General features: G+C 38.0%; 1 protein-coding gene across 1 annotated transcript in view; it reads left to right on the top strand.

The window, feature by feature from the left end:
• The window catches only part of LOC117423570 (heparan-sulfate 6-O-sulfotransferase 1-like), a 132,356-nt gene that overhangs the window by 104,047 nt on the left and 2,205 nt on the right, over nucleotides 1-26,104 (top strand). Inside the window, exon 2 of the mRNA XM_034039571.3 lies at nucleotides 24,891-25,592. Within this exon, the coding sequence (XP_033895462.2) occupies nucleotides 24,891-25,592 (702 nt within the window). The remainder of the gene's footprint in view (nucleotides 1-24,890; nucleotides 25,593-26,104) is intronic.

Raw genomic sequence — 26,104 nt, forward strand, 5'->3', positions numbered from 1 at the left:
AAAATAGGTAAATTTCAAAAAATCACTGTCCTGGTCACAAAAGCAAAGTTTGTGGGGAATAATAGCCATTTTCTATACTTTTGAGGCATAAGCAATTAGGAAATAACACTTACTACCCAGGAACAAAAAAATAAATAAAAAATTGTTACACGGTGACTGGTCACACTTATCTCAACATGAATAAGTCACACCTGAGTCAGCAGGTTTAGTAAGAGTTTAGTAATGCAGATAATTGAAATAACATACTAAACTGCAGGTCGTTCTGAAACCTAGGGTTTGTGCAAGTTTTAGGCTCCTGACATGCTTATGGTATTATAAAGCAGTTTAATAACAATAAATTATTTTTTATACTTTCTGTATATGAATCTTGTATCCTGTGTATTGTAAAGGCAGACACTAACCTGATTAGGGTTGCTGGTATTTTAACCTGTATCCTACTGAGCATGGGTTCTGGCTCCCCTGAAGCCAGCCATCTTGTAAGCTCAGCATAGATACCTTTCAATAAACTCTAGTTTGTGTTGCTCATCATTACTTATTGGCTCTATCACACTTGGGAAATAACGCCAGCAGCGTATTGCCGCTGAAGTAATATCTTGCATCTGTATTGGTTATTGTCTCCGCAGAAATATATTTAGTTGAGTTTTATTCAATAAAATACAAGTAGAGATTCTCAAGGGGGGCCCAGCTTGGTAAATGGGTTGAAGTTTGGTCTGAGAGAAACTGGAACTTAAAAAAAAAAAAAATGTAATGGAGCTTGGTGGTGTTGTGGGCTTATTAATTTGCCTATTGTACGGTTCACCAAAATGAGATGGGAGAGTTGAACATAGCTCAATAAAATAATGCACAGCTGGTCTTTGCTCTGGTGAGCTGATCAAGACTGAACTACTTGAGTGTTCAGGTCAGGATTGAGGTTCATTTGCAGAGCTGTGAGGTCAGGATTGAGGTTCATTTGCAGAGCTGTGAGGTCAGGATTGAGGTTCATTTGCAGAGCTGTGAGGTCAGGATTGAGGTTCATTTGCAGAGCTGTGAGGTCAGGATTGAGGTTCATTTGCAGAGCTGTGAGGTCAGGATTGAGGTTCATTTGCAGAGCTGTGAGGTCAGGATTGAGGTTCATTTGCAGAGCTGTGAGGAGCAGCTCTCTTGAAGGCTGCTGACACAGTGCTTAAGCCAGTGCCATGGCCTTGACTTTTTTTTTCCCCCACAAGCAATACATTCACATAAAACACCATTTAAAAAGAGTTAAAAAGGGATATAGCAAAAGATTTTCAATTTTTGCTGGAATCTATCACTTTTTTATGCGTACGAAATATGTGACTGAAATGTAGAGGGAACCAAGGCAATCTTATGGGAAGGGGTTGATAGATCCTTGAGTACCTCCAGGCTACACTGTGCAGTTTGATCCTGAAACCTCTAGGTCAGAAGGTCAATGTTCCATCTGTTAAAGTATTTACAAGCTAACATTTAATTGTCTCTTGCCTTGAACACAATCAATGCTTGTTCAGGCTTATATTTAAGTGTGAATAAGCATCACAATATCAAATGTATTGTGATTTGTTTTACAGCATTGCCAGTAGCTGCAACTGAATCTTTAGTAAAGCTTCCAGAGTCTTGGTTTGAATCTCCTGAACTAAATTATCTATCCCTGGGGTACCTAACATGGATAAATATTACTGCTTTCGTTCTTTGTGATTCTGCATTACCGGTCCATTAAGAGCAATCACGGTTGTGTACTGCAGTTTCCCTTAACTAACCAGCAAGTCATTTCAAAGTGATGTTAAAGAAATGTGAGAGATGGAACCACAAAGTTCACCTGTTTTAGATCATGGGAATCATTGGGACAGCTGAATAAATATAAATAGGGAAGCACTTTGAATTATTTTGTTTGGATATATTTACTCAGGTTTCTCAATACATATGGAAACATGTAAGTATGGGTTGCATTAGAGGTAGGAAATTATAAATGACGTTATCTAAAGACACCAGCACTCCCAAGTTGACTTTGTTCCACCAGCACTGAAAAACAACCAAGGTCCAAGAGGTAATAGGTGAATGCACTTCTCAGGGTTCATTTTCAGTGCATTTCTAAGATTTACTCTCTCTTTCAACCATCCTAATTGCCTGACAAGGTCTCGAGGACTTTTCTGCAGTTTATCAGGTCCTGAGAGCACTTCAGAAAATTGATTAAAGTTATGTTTAAAGGCACTTCGAAGAGGCTGGAAACTGGCCAGGACAATGACATGAAGTTATAGTTATGGGACAGGGATAGCTGGCCGTGCCAAAAAGCAGCAGGAATCAAACGTTTTTTTAGCCGTACACTTTGGCCCATTGAATGTGTTGTTTAGGCTCATCAGGTTACCAAGCATGTGTGGCTTTTGAAGTGTGTGGTTGTAGTTTCCATTAAGTAAACACATTTAAATGCAAATCTTCTCTCATTTTCTGGCTAAAATGTTGTATATGCAAAGTGTTACTTTTGTCCTGAGTTTAGTTTCTAAAATCAATGCTTCTATATATTTTTCTATGTTAGGGGACCAGACATTTTTTACCAGTGACTCAAGCAGACCCAGAATATGCCAGGCCTGGAAAATGTTTTGATGAAGTGGTGTTGGGATGTTTATGAGAAGCTTAAAGGGGCACAAACAATAGTTTATAATGGTGGCTATAGAATTTATTTTTAAGAAATGACTCTCTACAATTTTAAAGAAGGAATTTATAATGTAGTTTTTGACAGCCAGCAGTCAGAAAGTACTTGCATTTGCACGAAATGTGTACGGAAAGTTAAGAAAACATGATTTTAGCTCCAAGAGCTGGCAGCTTAGTCTAATTGTCAGATGTACATTCATATATGGCGGTTAAAGGTTGGGGGTATTTTTGGGTGCCTAAGCCCCTTTTAAACCTCACATGAAACATTCTGAAGCTTACAGAAACAATTCTGCTAGAGCCACCAAACTTTCTCCTTGTGACTGTGTTTTGGACGCTGAAACATGACACATCTAATCTGATGATTCCACAGTCAAATAAGAAGTATATATATAAAAAAAAATCCGAAACATATCCCTTAAATGAGTGAACCAGCATGACAAATGATAGATCTGTTATATAACTGTCCTTTCCTGTTTGTAATTATGGTGCTTAGTTGTCTGTCTAACGGAAAGGTGCACAGAGCGCAGTCCAAAAATTTTAAAAAAAGCGATGTTTCACAGGTTGGCAACTTCAATAATTGCATGGACTGAAAAATTGAATATCTTTCTCCTTTTAAAAGCCTCACACTCTGGCCAAACCGGGTTGTTCACAGTGGCTCGGCAGTCACTGGAGAGAGCTGCTGTCTGCTACAAGATCGATATGACAGGCTGGCATTTTGTAATACAGAGAACTGTGTATGGGTATGGTTCACTGGCTAAATAAACAGCCGAATCAAGTGGTTGGCTAAGCCTACACAAGGTGCATGCAAGACACACACTGGGAGCGAGCAAGTTGAGCCCCGAGTGCAGCTTGATAGCTTTGGCGTAGACATGAGCTTTGACAAAGGCATTTCTGAGCACCCCGAAGGAATGGCCATGTTTGCCCCCAGGGCTTACAGTGGCTGCTGTTTGTGCAGAGCTGCAGTTGGAAAGGCAGAACAAAGTTTCTTGACAGGGATCAGCTGTTTTGTTGGTAGGGATGACATGGCTACAAAGGTCATAACTGTCAAGAACCTGCTTAGAAGAATGGCATTTACAGGTTTATACTGCAGTGCACTCCTTCAATGCTGCAGCTGGCTTGCATTTTCATCCAGATCTTTTTTTTTTAAACGCCTAATCATCGTTTTTTTATTGTTTTAAATACCCCCTATTTGCATATGATTATTTACTACAAGCAGATATAAAGCTGTGTTTGAATGATGTGAACACTCATTGTAAATAAAACAGAAGCTGCATTTTTTTTTTTGTGCCATTGTATTCCCCATGGCTGATTCTGTGCCAGTATCAAAATTCACAACTCTATGCCGGCTAGATTAGTAGCGGCATGTGTGGATATTCCCCAAGTGGCTTAATACTATACTGAAGGGAGTAATGTGGTTTGTTTTTATTTCTGCTCTTAATCTTTGACATAAGTATATACAAGACTGGAAGTTATTTAGGTTAAGAGGCATACATAATTAAAGAATGTAGAATACTCTTTGGTTAGCATTAAAAGGCTGAAAAACTGTTGCCCGGCCTTCAAACTCTCCCAGTGCAAAATGCATCTGCTGAACATTGGTTGATCCCTTTCAATTCCATGTTGATCCTCTACATTGCTGAAGCTTCCAGAGCTATAGGCATACACATATTTATTTGCTAATCTCAAAACTCGTTATCCAGAAAATCATGCACTATTGAGATATGCAGTTGCCTTTCAGGCAATTCAGAGCGTTGCACACAATCATACTTCATCTTAACTGCAGATATTTTAAAATGTTCCAAGTTAGCATTCCTGTCATTCATGGACTCTCCAGTTTTCTACCTGCTCAAAGTGCTGTTTAGGTGTTATATAAATGCCATGGTACAGGTTGGGACTGGTGTTCTGTTGTCTGGTTTAAAAGGTTCTGAGATACATTTTTAACCTTCAGTGCTTTTTTATTATGTTTATGGAAACAAAGTCTGCCATGTAATGCAATTATGATCGTTGTTAACAAGGGTGTCAAATGTACTGCCCTTCTATTACATATGAATTACAGATGTAAAAAATAATAATAAAAAAAAGACTGGATCAGACTGGATTTAAGTTATGTGTTTCTAAATTCAAATCCTACATAAAACTCAAAAAGCATATTTGATGCATGTGTGCCTCTCATGGTCTAGCTTTCAAATATAATCTTAGCAGGCTGCATACACCCCTCAGGAATCCGATGTGATGCAGCAAAGAGCTTACACATGATTCAAGTGTGTTACGTTTTTTATTTTTACACTATTCCTTATTTATACTATCGTGGATACGTTTTTCACTTTAAAAATGTGCAGAGGCATGAAGGAAGGAGCACTTGGGCACAAGTAGAAATTCCAGTTTCATCCTCTCATACCATTTGTGTGTGTGTGTAAATGAGACTAAACTCAATTCAAAACAAGTGTCTGAGGTTCTTTAAGAATGCAAGGACCAATCCAAAGAGTAGTCAAGACTTCATTGAGCCCCCTTCCAAGCAGCACATTGTATAATTAAATGTATGCTTCTTAAACCTCAGCCAAGGTGCACCTTTCAACCAAAACTCCACTTGGTTTGTCCTTATCTGAAACAAACAAACAACAAAAAAAAGAAACCGCTGATGCTTGACGGCAGCTTCCAGAGCTCTCCTGAAACATTTCCTTCACGGTCCGCAGCCTCCTTGACACATTGTGAGTGATTCCTGGAAACCAGATTATTGAGGCTGTTTGCTGTTGAGCTAAGTGTTAAAACCGGTCCCCCCTTTTTTGTTTCTTTTTGCATAATTACTGCTCAGGAGACAGTAAACAACCTGACGAGACTTGATCTCCACTGCGGTGCAGCGTGGTTTTTAATGGGAATTTATTGACAAGTCAGCAAACCCTCCGGCCTAATGAGAATATGTTTAAGTGTTTATATCTTTGGAGAATGTCTATGAGCAATTGGAGGCATTGGGATTTAAATAGTCCAGCCAGTGTTCCCAGCAATTTTTTCTTTTTCCTGTCATGTATTGATATACATGTTTGGGAAAAGATTTGTCAGCACAGGGACACTAAAAATCTGATTATTCACAGGTCAGGTAGAGCTCAGACACACCCTTTAAAAATGACTACACTTACAATACTGTACGGTCCAACATGGCTTTGACATTTTATATGTGTTAATAACCTTTAAATAGAAATAAATGTGACTAATATCTTTGGTTGCTTATTCCTGCTCATTCCATGTCTCCAGTCGTGCCCTGCAGTCTGCAGATCTTGGTTTATTGGTAGAGTTCAGGGAGCTTTTTCAAACTATGTGCCTAAACTTAGTTCAAGAATATATTATGGACTCAAATTCTGTTCAATCATTCAAAGTTAACTTGAAGATTTTTATACTTTAGCCTTTGCAACTGTGTAGGCCTGTATATTTTAATGTTACAATGTACTTTTCTCTTCAATTTTATTGTAATTTGGTCTTTGTAACTCTTCGTTATGCATATATATAACTTAAGCACCACATTAGCATGCTGTCCTCCTGCTTCTGAATTAGTTTAATTAATTGTATATCATATCAGGTTGACCTTAGGCTTTTGACAGGATGCTGATCAGTAGAAACTGTGCTGGTGCCAGAGAGCTTAATATTTCAGGGACTGATCTGCAAGCACTGCAATTATAAAGAACTTGAACACGTGAATAAATTAAATGATCATTTAAAATGATAAAAAAAAAAAAAAATGACTTACATTTGTGAAGCTGGATTCTCTTTTGAGTAACATCTCTAACAAAAAAATGTTGCAAAAAATAGTTGGAAATGACCTTCCAACCCAATTCCCAATTTAATATTCAGAATGGTTTACTCAATGGTAAACCAGGCACAACATAGGATACTACAAACAATGTAAACACCTACTGTAAGGCTGTCAGTAAGGACCAGAGCCACCAGGGGCAGCCTGGCACTGGTTTGACTCCATAAGTCTTCAGGGTGCTGGAGTTGTGGTGGAGAGAATCAGGACTACTAAAGGATGTTTACGGCCTAAAATTCTTTCAGGGAAGTTTGGGAAGGAATTTCACTGCAGAATGGCCCAGAGTCATCACTTTTGAAAACATGTTCAAACTACAATGCCATGAACCCTCTTTTTAAAGCATGCCTGATTTATTGCTCACCGTGTGTGCTTTATAAACTCCAGAATGTTACATTAAAGTCGGTCATTTGAGGGACGGTCTGTTTTTTTTTTTTACCCAATCTCTGGATTTAGTATGATGACAATGTTAATCACATTTATTTTGTTCTATTTTTAAATAGTTCTTCTGCTGAGGCATTTATAAAAAATGAAAATCCTTAGTTTTTCTTTCCTCCCTTTTCTCCTTTCTTATTCAAGTGCTGCCTGGTATTGATTCTGGAAATGCAGCAGGTGCATTTCTTATGAGATGCTATTCTACATAGTTCATGTTATGGTTGTAGGTCAGGGTAGCCAATACAGCACTGACAGCTGTAATGTTTTATTCAATTTTATTTGTTTTCATGTGAAAGTCAGTCAAAAGCAGAGTACCACTCCACTGTATCTATCAAAATCAGTGAAGTCTTTTTATTGACATGTGTTGATGTATTGTCAGTTGTTAGCCTATGAGGTACTGACATAGAATGACAGCCTAACATAAAAAAATAAAAAATAAAAAAATTGAAAACAGGTGCACATAAATAGGCAAATGTCACCTTAATTTCAGTTAGGGTCCAACCTATTTGCGCCTGTTTTTTACTGTTGTTAGATTTGTGGCTATAACTCTTTTACTATAACGGTTACAGGTGCATGTCATACATGAAATGAATGTGCACGCATTAGACTTCCATAAAACAAAGTGAATTAGTCTTAAACTCACCCTGTTCAATACAGAAAACCACAGAAAAAGAGAGACACTTTTAAATGGCTAATTAGTCAAATAAAAAAAGAACGAGTCATGTGAAATTTCTAGGGTCACTTTTCTGAAGTCTGATATGTTTTCTCATTACTGGCAGAAGCAATAACTTTGATAAATCATGCTGACTCCCATCGACTCCTCTTCCACAATTATAAATCTCATTGAAATTTTCTTTCTCTGTTTCTCTCTTTTCTTCCCACACTTTCTCGCTGATCCCTTGGAATTTCTGCATGTTGTGTTACCTCAATTCCTACCACCCAATTGATGCACAAAAGGTAAGAAGTATGTTCAAATACATCTAATATAAAAATGCCTTTAGGGCATCTAACGAGGTAATCATACTTTGAGGCCAATAACAATGTCATATGACTAAACTGAACCAGAAGCTGAGAATGGCTATCTGGTGTCCACAACTGCATTTAGTAAACTTATGTGCATTTGTTTGAGCCTGTGTTTTGTACCCAGTACTGGAAACCTCATATCTTTTTTAAAGTGCCTTTTATACAATTAGTTTTCAGCCAGCTCATCCATTCATCCACATTAACTACAGAGATAGTGTCTGCAATTCTCCTTTGAGATGGAATATATTACATGTATTGCAATTAGGGGGGTTGCTGCTTCTTTCCTAATGGAAGTATAATGCTTGGCTTCCTTTTTTCCATACAATACTTGTTTTTGTTTCTTGAATCATCCCAATAGGCCCAAGAAATATCTTTGTTGGGTCATTCAGGTTATACTGTATATTTCCTGTGCTCAGTTGTTAAAAAGTAATTTTTATATAATATATATAAATATATTATTAGTGCTGGGACGAACACAGGCTTTTCATGTTCGGATATTCGTTCATAATTTAAATATTCGTTTGTATATTCATTTGATTTCAAAAAGTAATAAAAACCATTATATTGCACAGAACACAGGCAGAGATAGCATATTCATTGCTATTGATGTTTTTTTCACAGTAAACAGTGACTATAGATGCATTTTCATAAACTGAACAAGCAAAACTCACTGTTTTGGTTCTTGTTTATTACATTCCACATAACAAAGTCACAACAAACAATATATAATGTATACAATCTATATAAAAATCACTACACAACAAATGGGCACTGTTTAAGCGAGGCATTTCAGAATGATGTGCTTGCCTTTTTTCTGTCCCATGAGATTCTGACTCGCTAAAGCAGCAAAATGTGTTTTTGACCCAGAGACTATGCGTTCCATGTTGTTCTTTAAGACGCAAAGGCATACCATGAGTACATTTTTAACAGAAGGAGGTGTTCATGTTTGAAAGCTGATACATTTAAATGTAAGTTTAAAAAAATCCATTTGCTTAACCATTTTTCTTAAAATAATATATTTTTCACCCCCAGTTATATCCTTATATAAATACTGTTGTGCAGTCAAGCTAACGTGTTCAACAACACTAATAAAGTGTTTGGGGTTTTGCTTTTGAATCCTCAGGGCGGCAATATGGTGGTAGGATATTGAAATAAATAGAGAATGCGTGATGATTTATAAAACAAATTGTAATAACCAGCAATCCGGTCTCCTACTATTGTTGTGGTCTCTGACACTGCCATCCCAATTGTTTGAACTGTTAAAGGAGGAGGTGGATGATGACCCCTAATTAAATATATATATTTAAACATTATTTCTTGTTAACAAAATTTTACCTCAGATTTTGCTTGCCATTTTCCCTGAGGACCAGTTAGGACTGGATTGCTCTAGCATGTCCTTGAGATTCAGTTGGACTCTGAAAACCATACATTTTCTAAATCTTTAATGAAGAGAATACGACAGCATGTACCTGTGAATGAGATCAAAGGTGGTAATCAACTGTAGGAGATTTTTGCTTATGTCAATAAACCGCCAGAGCCGAGCTTGAGTGGTTTATAAGCACTAGCAGCATCTTCAGAACGGAGAACCTCCTTTTATGCACCTCTAGGGGTTTTGTTTATTATTTTTTATACGTGTTGTAGCCGAACAGATACATTTGCTTCCATTATTTTTTTTAAAAGACTGCCAGAATGAAATTCCCAAGTTTATTTGTCAAGTGTTTAACAGCATTTCACGGATCACCAAAAAAAGAGAACAGTGTGCTGAGTCATTTCTTTCATAGCAAATCAGATAATTGTATCAAACCAGAAATGGTTATAATTGATTTATTTTTACTTTTTTTGAAGAAGAATAATAATGTTATATTGTAATTTATTAATGTAGTGCTATAGTTGACATTTTTGTGAATGTTATCAAAACTGTGCAGTGTGATTTCAAAAGTGATAAAATAAATATATTTGTATCTTTGTGGGTTTTTTTTTATATTATCAAAAGTATGGCCCCTTTTTGAAAAGCATGCAGTTGGTTTTCAGAGCATTTTCAATGCTGTAGTATAGTCTGTGAGTTTTGTTTGTATGCAAGACTGAGTTCTTGCACAGTTTTGGAAGGGCGAGGATTATTCCATTGGGGGGTGCAGGGTCAAGTGTCTTTATTCAGTACAATAACACAGATTCATCTAAAGTTTGACTTACTCAGCACGGAAGTGATTGACATCTTCTTTCAAAGATGGTTCAGTGTAGTCTCTCAACAGAAACTTGACGCAGGACAGAAAAGCTAAAAAATGGTATTCTCTTTGAAACTAATTCCAGTAGATGCTTTATAGAATGTTAATCTTTCATCTATAACATATGCTGTATTTTAATACTTTGAAGTTGAAGTATTTTATGACAAATCCTTTCTGGAGCCAGAGTTACTGTAAACTTGGCGTCACGTATAGGTTTATCCCTGACCGCTGTGTATTGTAAAGTGTGTTTCTGTCTCCTACGAAAAATCTTGCTGCTGCTTTTGGACAGTGCTGGGAAGCATCTACGAAATGGGATTATTTCTGTATAGAAGAATTATATAACGTTACTGCAGGGCCCTTGCTAATCATGCCTGCACTGTCTGCTTACTTGATGGGATCTGGTTCTGATGTATATGTAGCTGTATCAGAAGATACGATTATGTCATACAGTCCATTGTGAGGTGTGTTTGGATTTCTTGTCTTACTGTACATGAAGATCACATCAAGCTTCCTGCTTGCTCTCTCCAGTCGCCCAGATCCATGATACCCCTGAATTGCGTACCATTTTTTTTAAAAAAGGTAACGGCTTCAAAAACAATCCTGATTTTTGTCATTTTTATGCCTCACTGCTCCAATAGTGGTTACTTTTATAATGAGGAATACAATTATTTTGAACTGGAGAATTTGCCATTTATGTATAAGTGATGTGCAAGGAGACTTTTTCTTCAAGCTAAATATGCAGCACCTTCATGTTTTTTTTTCTTTTAAAAAGTTAACTGTCTTCATTTTTTTTTTTGAAGTAGTTGATTAAAGTGGCATAAAAAACAAAACATTTCCTTAGCTAAAGCTCTTGGAGAGCCAATGAATGGCTTTCACATGTATTCTAGCATTGAGGTTAAATCTTAAACTTCCCAAGGTTCACCTTGGCATACCCAGCCTGGTACGCTGTTTGAGGTGCATCCTTTATTGCATGTGTTGTAATTCCTAGAGCTTGAAAAATTGAAATGTAGCTGTTATTGAGGGTATTCTTGCGCTCTACGGTATATCTAGAGAGCTGCTTATCCACAAATTATTAATAAGAATCTGGGCATACAGTATATGGAAGTGACTGTATTTATTTATTTATTTATTTATTTATATAGTGGATGTAGTTCATGGGGATTTTTCATGTTAAATAGTTACATTTTGTTACTATCACTGCTGTATATGTGTGGTTTTCAATCCAGTTAAGGCTTTCTGTCTACAAAAAAAACAAGCTTTGCAGGTGGTCTCTTCCAGTGTCACTCAACGAACACCTAATTTAGGAGCGCACCATTAATGGCAAGATAAAAGAGACTACAGCCTTGCCTCAGAAAACACAGGCTAATTCAGCCCCACAAGTACCCATTAAGCAGGGTCAGACAATCCTGTACCTGATGAGCCTGGCAGATGAGACAAATCGTGCTGTTGCCCCCAGCAACTAAAAGCAAGCAAACAAGCAGCAAGTAAGGTTGTCTCCAGAGTTTGACATCGTTATAAACTCAATTGGCTTGGGAAATCAAACTCTAGGTATACTCTAGGTATAACTCTAGGCCTCTCCTTAATTCTCTGGATTAGGTACTTACTAACTTTTTATCCCCTTGTGGGAACTTGTTTGTGGGTTTTTTGGACCAATTTGTGAGTTGTTCTTGTTTCTGTTGAAACTTGCAGACCTTCAATATAAATATAAAGCTAAAAAAAGAAGTTGTGTGTTCCACAGATCAATTCAAGGAGATTTAAATGAGGGTCTTTTAATTAAAAACAGGATGACCACAATCTGCAGACCTGTCTCGGTCGCCTTCCTGAGCCAGACTTCATGTAGGGAAGTTAAGTGAAGATCCCAAAGCGAATTAGCCTGCGGTGATTGATTAGTTTGCAGTAATTAGCTTTGTAATGTAAATTAATTGGGTGATCATTTCAAATTGATTATTCACCATCTCAATCCAGGAATGAAAACCACTGCACTAATCCAAAGCGTTCTGCTACCAGAACTGCAAAATCAAATACTCTTTCCCTGCCAGGATATCGATGTCTGAAAAAGATCAGGTGGTTGTTGTTTTCATTAAGATCATTTTATAGCATGGCTCCTAGTAAAGCAGTCTTCCTTAGTAGGGCTGTGGCATCTTTAAAGGTGTAGTTTTTACACATTTAATGCTTGTACGTAATACCAGTAAACACACATTGGACTTGAAATAGAAACTAAATGTTTAGTAGTTAAAAAGGTGAAACTGGGGGCTCGCATGGAGTGCAGGATGCACCCTATAGCCTGGAGGTCACCGGTTCGAGTCGACTGCCGACCGTGGACGGGAGCTTCTAGGTGGCGATGCACAATTGGCCAAGCACCGCCTGGGTGGGGGAGGGCTTAGGTCGGCCAGGGTGTCCTCGGCTCACCACGCATCAGCGACCCCTGTGGACTGGCCGGGCACCTGCGGGCCTGCCTGTAAGTTGCCCAGAGCTGCATGGTCCTCTGACGCTGTAGCTCTGAGGTGGCTGCATGGCAGGCCTGCAGAGTGAAAAGAAGGTGAAATTGAAAATATAACCCGATGGGTGTTTCGTGAAAAATATATTCAGTATAACAAATAGCTTTTTAGCTCACAGTGGGTCGTGCTGTAGTGGAAAGTAGTTTTCAAGGTGAGAAGGAGCATACCGTACTGTATTTCCAGTGTGTACTGTCCGAGGGCCGAGGGTACTGTATGGTTTCTGAGTGTAATTTTGTTAATAATTGTAATTACTGTTGCACAATTGTAACTGTAATTTTATAATTGAAATAAATTCTATACAGTGGTTAGTTTTAACATACTTCTGAAAAGACCAATTTGAAGATTGTGGTGATGTTTAATGGCCTCTTCAGTATAAACCAAAAGAGGGTTTTCTCTATAGCAAAAATGCCATACTCATATTCATTGTAGGTGGTTTGATAGATTGACTCTCGTTAATTACACCACATTTAGGTTACTGATCGAGGCCACTGGCTTGAACTGAAGAGAGACCAGGGTTTATAATAGATAAAAACCGCAATCATTTTGAGCCTCAGCCAGCTCCAGGAGAACAGGCTGGAGGGAGATCTGTCTGTTTCTCGACCCTGGGCTTTGGAGACACTTTTAATTTGTGGTTTCTATCTTGTCTGATGGTAAACCCCTAGTTTCATAGCAGAGGAATTAGACAGGCCTCATCCCTACCACCTACCCAAAGTCCCCAAACTTCATGCTTTCAATTTTCCACCTACAATTAAAAGCTGCTGTTCAATAAGGCTGGCCTTACTTGAGTTCTAACAGTTACTTTTGCCTTTTCCACAGTATCACCACTTTGAACTGAACCCTTTTATCAAATTATCAAATGCTTTTTATTTTCAACATAAAGATGACTGAACTTTGAACTTGATTTAGTTTTTACTTCAAATCCAGCTGTTTGTTTTTAAGTAAGTGGAATTGGCTGGGGGAGGAAATAAAAGACCATATCGTTGCAACCAAAAGGAAAAAGGGAAAAAAAAATTGTGGGGTGATTTATTGTCTTGTTTTAACCTGTAATCTGTACGTGTGCTTACTTGTTGTGAGAGTAAATATTATGAAACTTAGCACAGATATATGCAGATGGCAATACAATGCAAGCAATGGCAGCAGCAACCCAAATAGAGTTCAGAATGTAGCGAACAGGGAGGGTGAGGCTTCTTGCCAACGACAGGCTAGGAAAATCACTGCCTGAACCCTGATGGGAACAATCTGACTACAACATGTTGACTGAACAATTTTATTAATTCATGTTCACAGTGTATTTATATGTTACGACCTCCCCTGGTAGTCCGTGCATTTCTAGTTTAGAACTGGACATGGTATTCTATGTGGGGTCTAACTATATAGCCTTAGCATAACCGCCTTAGACTTGTATTCCACACTTTGCCAATGCAACCAAACATTCTCTTTGTCTTATTATTTCCACATTTGTGAGTTTTGATTGGCCCATCTGTGTTATTGCAGTGGATTACCCATGACTGCCTTCCAGTACCTCGTGCCAAAGCGTCATTTTATAAAAGTTAATAGATGTTTAAATGGATGCCATACACTGCAGACACTGGTATTTTTATATCTTTCTTTTCTCAACACTAATGCATCACTGTCTAACAATAAAATCCCCCTGACACACACCAAGCAGGAGTTTGAACTGCGTTTAAAATACAGGCTGGTAATTAAGAATAATTAAAGGATTACTTTCTAGTGATTTAATTCTACTCTTGGCTCATTCTTGATTGTGCCTTTAGCTTTGACATTTATCACTGCTGGAAACAGCCTTGGAAAAGTGTATTTTGATTCGTAAAATTATTGAACACCCCCAGACTTTTTTGTCATTCTCTGCTGTTGCTGCCATCAGTGTACTCTCCATTGTTGTAAATGCACCCACCCCTCAGTATCTCACTCGTCAATGCACTGCAGTTAATACCACAGTCCTTCATTCGGCCCACCTTTTGAGCAGACATTCAAATGTAATTGCCAGTGAAGTAACACATGCCTGTGGTGTTTATTGTTGCATTTGCCCTATACCGTAGAAAATACTAGTAATTCCTTTAGGTACAGTATTACGTGTGTCTGACCTGTATTCCACTGCTGCATACAATATTTCACTAACAGCCTAATTACTGCAATATATTACTAAATGAATTTGTTTAAATAACTAAATACTGTAAATATGTTAATTTCATGTAGAGTATCATTAAAAACATGCTACAGATTTAGTTTTTCTGACTTCTTTTTTTTTCGGTGTTGCAGTATATTTATTTTGGAGATAATTTCATATGGAAATGAAGTTGCATTAAATAATATATATATATATATATATATATATATATATATATATATATATATATATATATATATATATATAGTGTTTTAGATACAATACAAGCATATTTGTACCCACTCAGTGTCAGAGCAGCCACTAAGAGGTAGCCACTCTGATCGCTCGTGGAGCAGATTTTTTGTAACCTCATTTCAGGGCTTTCCTCCTTGTTTTCTGGAGAACTGCCCTACTCTGCCTATGAATTCCCTGTCAATAAGAAGTACCTCTTAACTGTTCTGTCAAACAACTTGCAGCCATTGTCGGTGAAGCATAAAGGGAAGACGGTGTTACAAATGATTGGAGATTTAAAACAAAACAAGTCCATGTAGAAAACTGAGAGGCTGTCGTTTTAGAGGTAAAATATCCATGTGCACATTATGTAGTACCATATGATAAAATCATAGCAAACCTTCGCCTCAAGTGATTTCTTTCTCCACATGCTCAAAAAGACCCCACAGATTTGGTTAAGCATCTAGATATCGGAAGCTAGTTTCTGAAATCAATAGATATGCACGGTTTTAAAAATATAACTAGAGCTGCATTTCTCCAAAGGTTTATGCATTCCGGGTCTTCGGTGAACCTTTTCTGTGTCCTTTCCTGCCTCTGCTTTCAAGTTCTTTGTAGAGTTGGGCGGTTTAAAAATCATTGACAAAGCAAGTGCTGTGCTGTTCAGAAACAGTTGTAACCCTCCATGCACAGTGTTTAACGGGTAGTCCTTGAGGCAGAATTGCATTTGCTGTGAGTTTCATTTGAAGGGGGTTCATTAGTAATCAAAGTGTTTTAGGCACTGCAGCAGTTTGGATTTCTGTCTGTTGTTTTCCTCTGGCCTGAAAGTCTCTGGATCTCTGAGGGCTAAACTGCGAGGATTAAGCTTTGGGTTTGAATAGATAAGGCACATAAGATAATAACAGTTAAAAGTTGGGCTTTTTTTTGGCTCAAGTCAGCTTTTAAAATAAACGGAAATCAAGCAGCAGGATTTTGGCCTTACTGTGCTCTATAAGACTTGAGTCATCTCCTGTATTTTATTTTATTTCTTTTATTTTTTGTCAACTTTCTGCAGTAAAACTAATATGAACTGCAGCATCCAAAGCTTAAATTAATGCTGTTCAACTTTCTAATGTCAAACTGCTATTGCTAGCTTAATTTTAAAAGCCATGTTTTTTCTGTGTTATTTATGAAGAGTATTCCAAAAATACCAGCAAATTTAGAATGATGTACATAGGCCTGAAAGCTCAGTCCCTGCTACGAGCCAAACCTACTGTATATGTACACCAGCCTCCTTCTATACTGTACTCTGCATGGCGAAGTAACCTCTCTAAATTAGCTACTGTAGTTAACCAGGGGTTTTAAAAACATGTTCATTGGGTGGGTGAAAGAGATTATGAAATACTGTATTATCTTGAAATACGTACGCACACTCAGACACACACGTTGTTCCCAAGGACCTGTACCCCCGACGGCTACATCCACCGACTAATAAAGGGATCTTAACTTGAAGGCAGATATCAACTTAATCATTCAGAGGAATTTTACTTATGATAACTATTACTCAGCAGTGTTAATAAGACCCCACTGGTGCTTGCTATTCATTTCCCTGCTTGAGTGGGCTTGGCTGTAGCGTTCTGTTGTGTAGGATCTGCTAATCGGGTAAATTATTGACACAGACATGCACTGTTCTTTTGCTTTTGTTAATTTGAAGACCATGACCGCAGATAATTTGAATAAGCTGAATGCACTCCAACTTTTCAGCATACAGTATCTTTTCATATTCAATTTCTGTAAGAGTATTACAATTACTGGAGGGTAGAACAACCACTTTATTTCCCATGCTTTTCAATGCAGATCCTCGCCCTTTCAAAAAAAAAAAAAAATACACAGTATTGTACTTTTTGGTAAAACCTGTCTTAAGTCACCTGTTTTTACTGGTAAATTTCAGTATAGTTGCTTAATATCATTCCTGTTAATGTCACGCCACACTTGTGATCGCCACAAGAATATGTACCAGATAGAATATAATGGGAGGCAACAGGGACAAGCCACTGATAAAATCACTTGTTATTACACAATCACATTTATCAGTCATACAAATGACCTACAGTTTTGAAATGTTCCGACATATACACAGTAGCCCAGTACAGCATCCAAGAACACTGTGTACTGTACAGTATGTGTTCACAGCATATTTGTGTTCAATTGTTACAATGTGCTGAACATGTAGATGTAGAGTATAATACCAAATGAAGCTGTTATTGTAATCAAAGTACAGTAATACATTGTATTGTATTTAACATTCCAATGCTTTTAATGCTTATTTTGAAAGCACTGGTACCTTTCTGTCTGACGGGCGAGAATTAAGCAGTTTTTAAACTGTATGAAAAAAAAAATACTAATTTGTTGTTGCAAACAAGAACTCTGTATACATAACATGTACAATAAAAAAATGCTTTCCTGTTCCATGAATTGAATGACAAAAGTGTTCTGTAACAATATATTTTAGGATGCAACACCTATGTGTATAAAAAAAATGCCCCAAAACTAGCGTTCTTAACAACAACACTGTCGTCGCTCCGGTTCATCACATCAGACGGCCTGCCACTGGTATTGTTCAAACCTGAACATTGTTAAAACGTGGCTAGGCAAAGGTCGGCATGCAGCTACCGACACCAAGCATATATAGAAGCTAATGTAAATCAAGATTGGTACATTAGGTCTACAAACAACACTGCTATCCTTCTTTCTCAATTATAAGATCTGGTACCTTATTCTTTACAAATTAACCCTTGCTTTGAAGTCATGCTGTATTAGATATATTTGAATCAGTACATTCTTTATGACTTCTTGTAAAGCCGTGGGCCAAAGTTCAGGCAGAAATGCTATTCCGAAAGGGTGACTGTCTGTGCTGGAATTTCAAGCAGGAGCTTTGAGGACCATTTCATCCACTTGTTCAAATTCATCATCTTCAAGCCGCGTGATTACCTTATTGCGGAGAAATCTTTCACTCTAATGGCCTCGTTTTATGTTGTGTCTGACAGCACTGCAAATCTACTTTTTCTCCCAGATCTGCTTATGCCAGCATTCTCTAACCAGCAGGCCCACATCACAGTGGCTCCTTTGTGTGCACTTGATAGGACCTTGTAGCACTAGTAGCTCCTTGTCACTATTTAGGCTTTTTTTTATTGTTTACTACCTGCTTCCTGCTGAGCTATTATTTTTTGACAAATGCTGCACATGTGTCCATTTGAAAGATGTGGGGGAAAAAAGATGCAGTCCCAAAAAACTGCACAAAAAATAATATATTAAAGGTTTGAGGATGCTTAACACAGCTGATCCTGTTAAAGAAAAACATATGAAACATATGTTGTACTTCCTTTATAAAGACCAGCAAGTGGGCCTATCCTGTAATACAAATTCAAACCCTAACCCTAACATGAATTCATCACTGTTAAAATAAGCCCCGTCATATTACAGAACTGGTAACAAACACCATATGGACCCTTCTGAGTCTTTAAAGGACCCTGGAGTTGTTCTGATTTTTTAATGTTAATTTCATGATACTTCCAGCCCATTTGAACGAAAGTAGAATGAAAGTGTTCAATTTGGTACCTAAAGCACCCAGCAGTCATAGACTGGCGGTTTATGTGACTTGAAAAACAAGTCATGGATTCCTGTTTAGAAATAGGTACTATTTTGACTGTATGGTTTTACTGTGCTGCTACAGCAGCAAGTCCATTGTTTTGATATGTGGGCTGTAAGTGGATTACAATTTCAGCAACATCACAGTGCTGTACTGTAGCTGGAACAGAATTAGGTAAATGTATAAGGAAATGGAAAAAGCAGTCCCTGACCACAGTAACTATATACATTGTAAGCTGCAAGAATATGTCAAGACTAGGGATTCTGAAGACACCATGTATGATCAATGCTTGGGATTGGGCTCCCCCTAGTGGCTGTTCTTGGTTACTTTAGGGCACAAATTGCTGGATGAACTTGCTACTCATTGCCCTGTGCCCTTATGAAATGCTGTAATACATTTTAAATAAACAAGCTGTCATCGTTTTTTTTACATGGGTATTTCAGTGTTTTTGTTTGTATTCACAATCAGCAATAACTTTTGTCTTGTTCTCTTCCATGTTTGAACCTGCCTAGTGATTGCGCTTGATACAATAATGCCTGCGTTGTTAAAGTGTATGCTTGTATGTAGCTTTCTGCCTGCCTTCCCCTGGGATGTCTTTGTAAATGAGCTGTTTGTAGCTCCCATGGCTTTTCCAGTGAATACAATTTTAAATAAATAAACCTCAAAATACATTTGAATTCAGCCTGTGGATGGGGAATGTTTAAATGCAGTGAGTGGTGCTGTGTGGGTTTTTGCAGGCAATTACGGGAACTGTTCATTTACACAGTAGTTTATTTTATCTAAAGGTCTAGAGTGTGTTTAGTTAATAGGTGGATAATTGACCTACTTTATTTGTTTTTGTCATTTTATCTCAGCAACCTGTTATGGGCAGATTCCAAAGTAAGATAATTGCTGTCCATTGCATTGTGATATATGCCAGATGGTGCTGTTTTCACTAGTCACTATTGTACTGCTGGTTACACCCTAGGGGAAACCACAGAAAATTGTTTTATTCATATGTTTTTTTTAATATTTTAAATACGGAGAGTCCAATTTTGTTAAGCAAGTGCACAGGCCACTTTTCTGAGAACAGTTTCAAGAAACTGCTGAGAACAATAATGTAACTGTTTCTTCCTGCAATTAAGTTGTTTCTTGATTGTTTCAATGTAATCAATAGATGTACTGTATGTATGTATGTATGTTTTTTTACTTGCAAAATGTAGTTGCAAAGGCGTGGAAAGTATTTACCGGTGCCCTGTGGCAATGAATATTCTGGATATAAATCACAGCTTGTATTATGTGTGAGAAAAGGGCTGTGTTTCTGTAAGTAAAGCAACATGCTTTGCAGAGTGAGACATCATGCTTGCTTATAAAAGGCCAGCTTTTTATCACTTAATTTGCTATCAGTAACATCTGTGGCAGAACAGGTAATTGAAACAAGGAGCGAGAGTCTATGTTTTATCCTGAGTGACTCCTGATTGTACCCACAAGACTGAGAACTGCTGCCTTATTCTACTCAAGGTACGTTTCCTGGACCATTAACCCACAGTCACCCAATGCCTCTCAGTGCAGATCCTGTATTGTGGTGCACTGTTTCACTGAAATTTGTTTAAAAAGAGCACACAAAGTTCTGTATAAAATCAATATCCTTTTATATATTATATTATATTATATATATATATATATAATTTTTTTGTGTGTGTGTGCATCCGCCAAAAATAAACACCGGAATTCACAATCTTTGCTTAATTGCTACATGTTATCCTCTGAAGCTGCTTAAATCATCTACCTCCTGCAATCCTGTCAGGCTCATTTTTACCTCTGATAAGTTACAGCGTTTTACTGATTATGCAAAATCATTCAGTCTTCATAAATTACAGTTTGTAGGAAGAAAAAAAGAGTCTGCTTCAGAATATATTACAGTATGCCGCATACCTTTTTGTTATTTATGGTTCAGCTTGATGGAACCTTAAAGTTGCCGCACTGGATTAGAGATGTAATTTCTCATCCTTCTAAGCAGGCTGCAGGAAAGGGGGGCTGCTGGAGGTAAAGTCAGATAGCACCAGAGATTGGCCCTGACATTGAATGAATTATGCATGATTGGTGTAATCAGATCAGCTTTCCGTTCAGCTTTTTCAGAGGCAGTCACCCTCTGAAAAAGGTGGCAAGGCATGCAAGTATGGTTTGTGAGCGAAGCAGGGGTCTGCTTGGAAGGGTATGGAATTGAAGCCATTACCCAGTGGGTAGGCAGTGATATTGGTGGCTCTTGTTTTGAGGGCCTGGTGGTGGAGGAGGTGTAGTTTTGATAAGGAGACATGGTCATAAGCAGAAAGCTTGACTGATCAGTATCGGTTTGAAGTCATTTCCTTCCTTCCCTCTATTTCCAACAGAACATGGATGCTTTACCAGGTACAGTTCACCTGAATGGGCTTCTGCAGTTCCTTACCAGATGGTCTTCTATGGCAATTCATTTATACTGCAATGTTAGTACATGGGCAAGCACAAAGGTTTTGCAGTGGTATCCTTACTATATTTTCACATACATTACCAGTGGTATCACAGCATTATGGATTTACCTATACAGTACACCCTGCTTATCCATTGCAGTACCTATATTGCAGTATAAGAAACAATGTCCTGCTGTGCAGTCCCAAATCAATGTGGTTTCCATTGCTGGTAGTGCTACAGTACAGTAATGGTTCTGCTTGGGTTTCTTCAGGGTAGCACACTGATATTATAATGATATCCCAATGGGACTTTTCTGGAAGCCTTTACGCGTTTGTATATGTACTGTAAACATTTTCTTTTTGTAATAAACATTGGATCTAAAAAAAAAAAAAAAAAAGACCTCAGAGCCAAGTAATTCTAATGATCTACCAATTATAATTGCGTTCCAATGACTGCTATGGAATCCTAACTGCATCTCCATATTGATTCTGGGGAACAACTAATTTATTGGAATTAGCAGATGCTTAAGGCAGCTATAGTCCCTTTGTTCTTTTGGTATCAAGGGGTGATTTTCCCCTTTTCAGATTTTGACCTGGCCCCTACTCTCCTTTTATTCCTTATCAGACAGATAGACTGTATATGTGGAATAGGTGGACTACGGTAATGGAACGACTTTAGTGGAGTAGTCTAATTTTCCCTGTTGTTTTTTCCTAGTGATTTCTTAATGTGCCCTACCTGCCCTAGAGACCCCTTACTAGGAAGACTGGGAAACCGTCACGTGATTTAAAAAGTTATTCATATTTTAACTCATTTTTAAGGGGGGTGTTGGTTTGCCCAAGACAACAGCAACACAGGCTTCTGTAATGGTTTTGTGGTTTTCAGTAGAAAAAGTTCAAATTCTGAGGCTTTTTACTTCTACAGCAGTTGAGGTTAGTCTTGGAACGGGTGTTTTCCTTGCCAAGGAGAGGGTGCATGCCTGCCACAGTGAGTGCATGGACGGGCCTGTCTCATTTCTTTATGACTGGGCTGGAGCAGAAATGGTTCACAGGATCGGGATTAAAAGCTGTTTCAAGTTTACTGTCAACGTCTATTAAGAGAGCATATGGTATACATCACTGCTTTACAAGTCTGCTCACTCTAATATTTTATCTCCATCTGTTACCATTTTCTCTGGCCTGTTTATAAATCTTAACATTATTCCCTGGACTAAGAGATAAATCAAGATTAGAAACCACTGTTGGGATCACGGGTGGAATATATATATATATAGAGGTCTTATTAATCACTTGCATATGGAGCTGGGGATATGACAAATTAGTCCCCAGAAGCTAGCTTTTAATTAAAATAAATTGAAGAAATCCTTTTTATTTGCCATACACCTATAATATTCCGAATGCGATGCTAGATTATGGGCTTTGGTCTTCCTTCCTTTATGGCGGGATGATGGTTGTCTGCATGTCCATTCGGGATAGAGAAATGAGAATTTGATATGGTATGCACCCTTTAGGCCAACATTTGAAGCAGATGTTGACAGGGGAAGTCTTGTGTTGCTATAGTTCTGCTTTTCCCCCATTTGGTTCTGTAAATGGTTGGATGAAAATCAAATTATCAACACCCGTGACAGAGTCTAAACAAGTACAGTACACGCTTCAGTTTAGTTTTTTACAACCATTTGTTAAATAATCCGTCAGCCACTGAATTTGTTCAGTTCATTCTTTATTTGCTTTGACGTTACTTGAAGATTCTTTTTTTTTTTTTTTTTAACTACATTTCTGTAAGCTCATTTAATGAGGGCGCTGTTATAGCAATGTCATGTTTAATTTCACAATGTGTAAATAATGGTTATACTTTAAGTTCTGTGTCTTTGTGTATTTGACAAAATGAAAACTTGTCATAGTGTAAATGGTACAGTTGTGTTTACTGTAGCTAGTGTAGTGGAGGCATGCATTGTGCAACCATCACTTTTTATACAGTATAAGTGTACAACCTTATACAAGAGCATAAGACAATTCATGAAAGACAGGAGGCTATTTAGCTAATCTGTGCTTGCTGGTTCCTAGTAGCTGATAGATCTCAAAACTTTGTCAAGTTTGGTCTTAAAGGATCCAGTTGATTCAGAATCAATACCATGGCTATGTATTCTGTCATAAAAATAATAACAATGTTTCACAAGGAATAATCTAAAATCACATTGTTCATAAATGTACATGCAAAAATCAGATTTCTTTTTTGTTACCTGTATATTGTGTTGATGTCTTCATCACATATCAAAGTAGTTATTGCCTTCAAAGAAATTTGACACACGACCACAGTGAATTCAGCCCACCGCTACTCATGTATTTATAATAATGTGTTCAACAAAGTAGCGTTGGAGGTTGAAATATTATCATTTTACAGAAACCAGCTGTGGACCCTGTTTCTTCTGCCTTACTCTATGAAGTTAGAAGGACGAGTGAAGCTGCTCTGTTGTCTCTACGCAGTGTGTATTTAAACTAATGAGGTGCAGAAGCTGCCAAGGCCTGGCTTTCATCTGATCGCGTTCTTTTTATAAAAGCTTCTGTGTGCAGAGATAAAACTGCATCAGTCAAGCAGCAAACTGTTTGTTTAGGTTTAGTCTATTAGTTTTCTAACTCTTATGAATTGGCATATTGTGCAGGCCCAGATTAAATTCCCTTCCTGATTTAAATTATGAAATACAGGCATAAAGTTATTATGATCTATGTTAAACCTATTAGGCTGCTTAGGATTCTGTGGGGGAATTTAATTTAGCGACCTGCTGAGAAAGGAAGGCTCCAGGGTGGGCACACAGAGTATTGTATTGGAAGCTTGCTGAAAGTGCTATAGATCTCCTACTTGATAGAGCCTGCTCTAGACTGCAGTTATTACTGTGTGTAGCACTCGATGTCTAGGGATTGGACAAAAAATGTAGCATCCACTTTTGCATAAATGGGCTGCCCCCATATGACTGCTTAATTTGTAGACCCCTTTATATCATTTGGTATGTCAAGTATACAGTATCTTGAGAACCACTTATTCAGTTGTGATGAGACTTGGTATATCTTTAGTGAAAATTAATGAGGATATCATAATCTTTAGAACTATTGAGGTAATTGTAAAATTGTAAATAAATCTTTGAAAACTGAAATTACTGTCTGGAAAGCACCTTCCTTATTGTAAGAGCAGCCTGACACGACCAGAGTCACCCCACTACGGTACATACACACTTAGAAGTAGATAGTGGTCCACTTTGTCTTGATACTGAGGAGTTTAGGTATGTTACTAACATATTTGTTAGTTCATGTTTTGAACTGTATTGTAGGTACCGTTAGTTTATCTTCAAAGTTATGTGCTGCCCTATGCAGATCTGTTCAAAGCCATTGAAAGTTTAGCTTGTACTGTATTCATACAATGCATAATACAAATACCAGCCAGATGTTTTAATATGCTTTAATCATCCAGCAGATCTGCTTCTGAGAAGTGCAGCCTGGAATTCCTGATGTGCTTAAGGTTTTGTTCAGGTTTTGCAGTCTCAGAAAAGTCCCCCCTCCCTATAGAGAGCTTGGTATTCCTGATCAATCCCTGTCTGGAGAAGGATGTGGTACATGTCAGTCTGAATGCCAGAAACCACAGAAGTGCTTTATTAGTCTCTTGTGTAAAGTGATTTAATGTGTGATGTATTGGTCTACACGTGCACCTGATTAGTTTCCATAGGATTTTTTTTAAGTAGAGGATTCTAATAGTACGCTAATTAACAATTCTCCATAAAAATAAATGAATTACACTTAACTTTGGTATATTGCAAAAGAGAGAGTGGTTAGTGCGGTTCAGACCATCTTCTAACAGCAAATTTATTTTTTTGTTTCTGTAGGAAATTTTACTACATCACCCTTCTGAGAGACCCGGTGTCACGATACCTGAGCGAGTGGAGGCACGTTCAGAGGGGGGCCACCTGGAAGACCTCCCTGCACATGTGCGACGGACGCACTCCCACCCCGGATGAGCTGCCCTCCTGCTATGAGGGCACAGACTGGTCTGGCTGCAGCCTACAGCAGTTCACAGACTGCCCTTACAACCTGGCCAACAATCGACAAGTGAGGATGCTGGCTGACCTTAGCCTGGTAGGCTGCTACAACATGTCCTTCATCCCTGAGAAGAAGCGGGCCCAGGTACTCTTGGAGAGCGCTAAAAAGAATCTAAGGGACATGGCCTTCTTTGGGCTAACTGAGTTCCAGCGGAAGACCCAGTACTTGTTCGAGCGGACCTTCAACCTCAAGTTCATCCGGCCCTTCATGCAGTATAACAGCACACGAGCGGCTGGAGTGGACGTTGACAACGACACTATCCTGCGCATCGAAGAACTCAACGACCTTGACATGCAGCTCTATGACTATGCCAAGGACCTCTTTCAACAGCGGTACCAGTACAAACGGCAGCTGGAACGCATGGAGGAGAGGATCAAGAACCGGGAGGAGCGGAGACTCCATCGGTCCAACGAATCACCAAGGGAAGAAACAGAGGAGCAAGGGCGCCTGCCCACAGAGGACTACATGAGTCAAATCATTGAGAAATGGTAGCCAACATAATGTTTTTACCCCTTTCAATTACAATGCCCTTAAAGTATAATAAAATACATTATTGAGAACTGGAATTGGAGGTAGAGGTGTTCATCGCTGGCCATCTTCTCTGTGTATAAAGGACTATGGAAGTCACTACTTAGTTGAGAAGTGTGTTGGCTGTGCTTGCCACCTGCGTTCCTCGCAATGCCATCAGAACTACACAAGCTACTTACTCGAGCCTGTAATGTGAAAGAGGATCATCTCTAGCCATCAAAATGTATATATATATATATATATATATATATATATATATATATATATATATTTTTTTTTTTTTTAAGATTATGGGCCCACTTAGTGTTCCAGGTTAGGAAATACCATGGAAGTTGAATGAAAAACAAACAAAAAACATTATTTAAGGAACATTTTCTGTAAAACAGAACTGATTTGCTTAAAAAATAAATCAGAAAAACATGATGTTTTCAACAGGACCGCTTGATTTTAATAACATAAAACAAAACAAAAA

This window comes from Acipenser ruthenus, chromosome 17 (assembly GCF_902713425.1).
Source record: "Acipenser ruthenus chromosome 17, fAciRut3.2 maternal haplotype, whole genome shotgun sequence".
In the NCBI taxonomy this organism is placed as follows: domain Eukaryota; kingdom Metazoa; phylum Chordata; class Actinopteri; order Acipenseriformes; family Acipenseridae; genus Acipenser; species Acipenser ruthenus.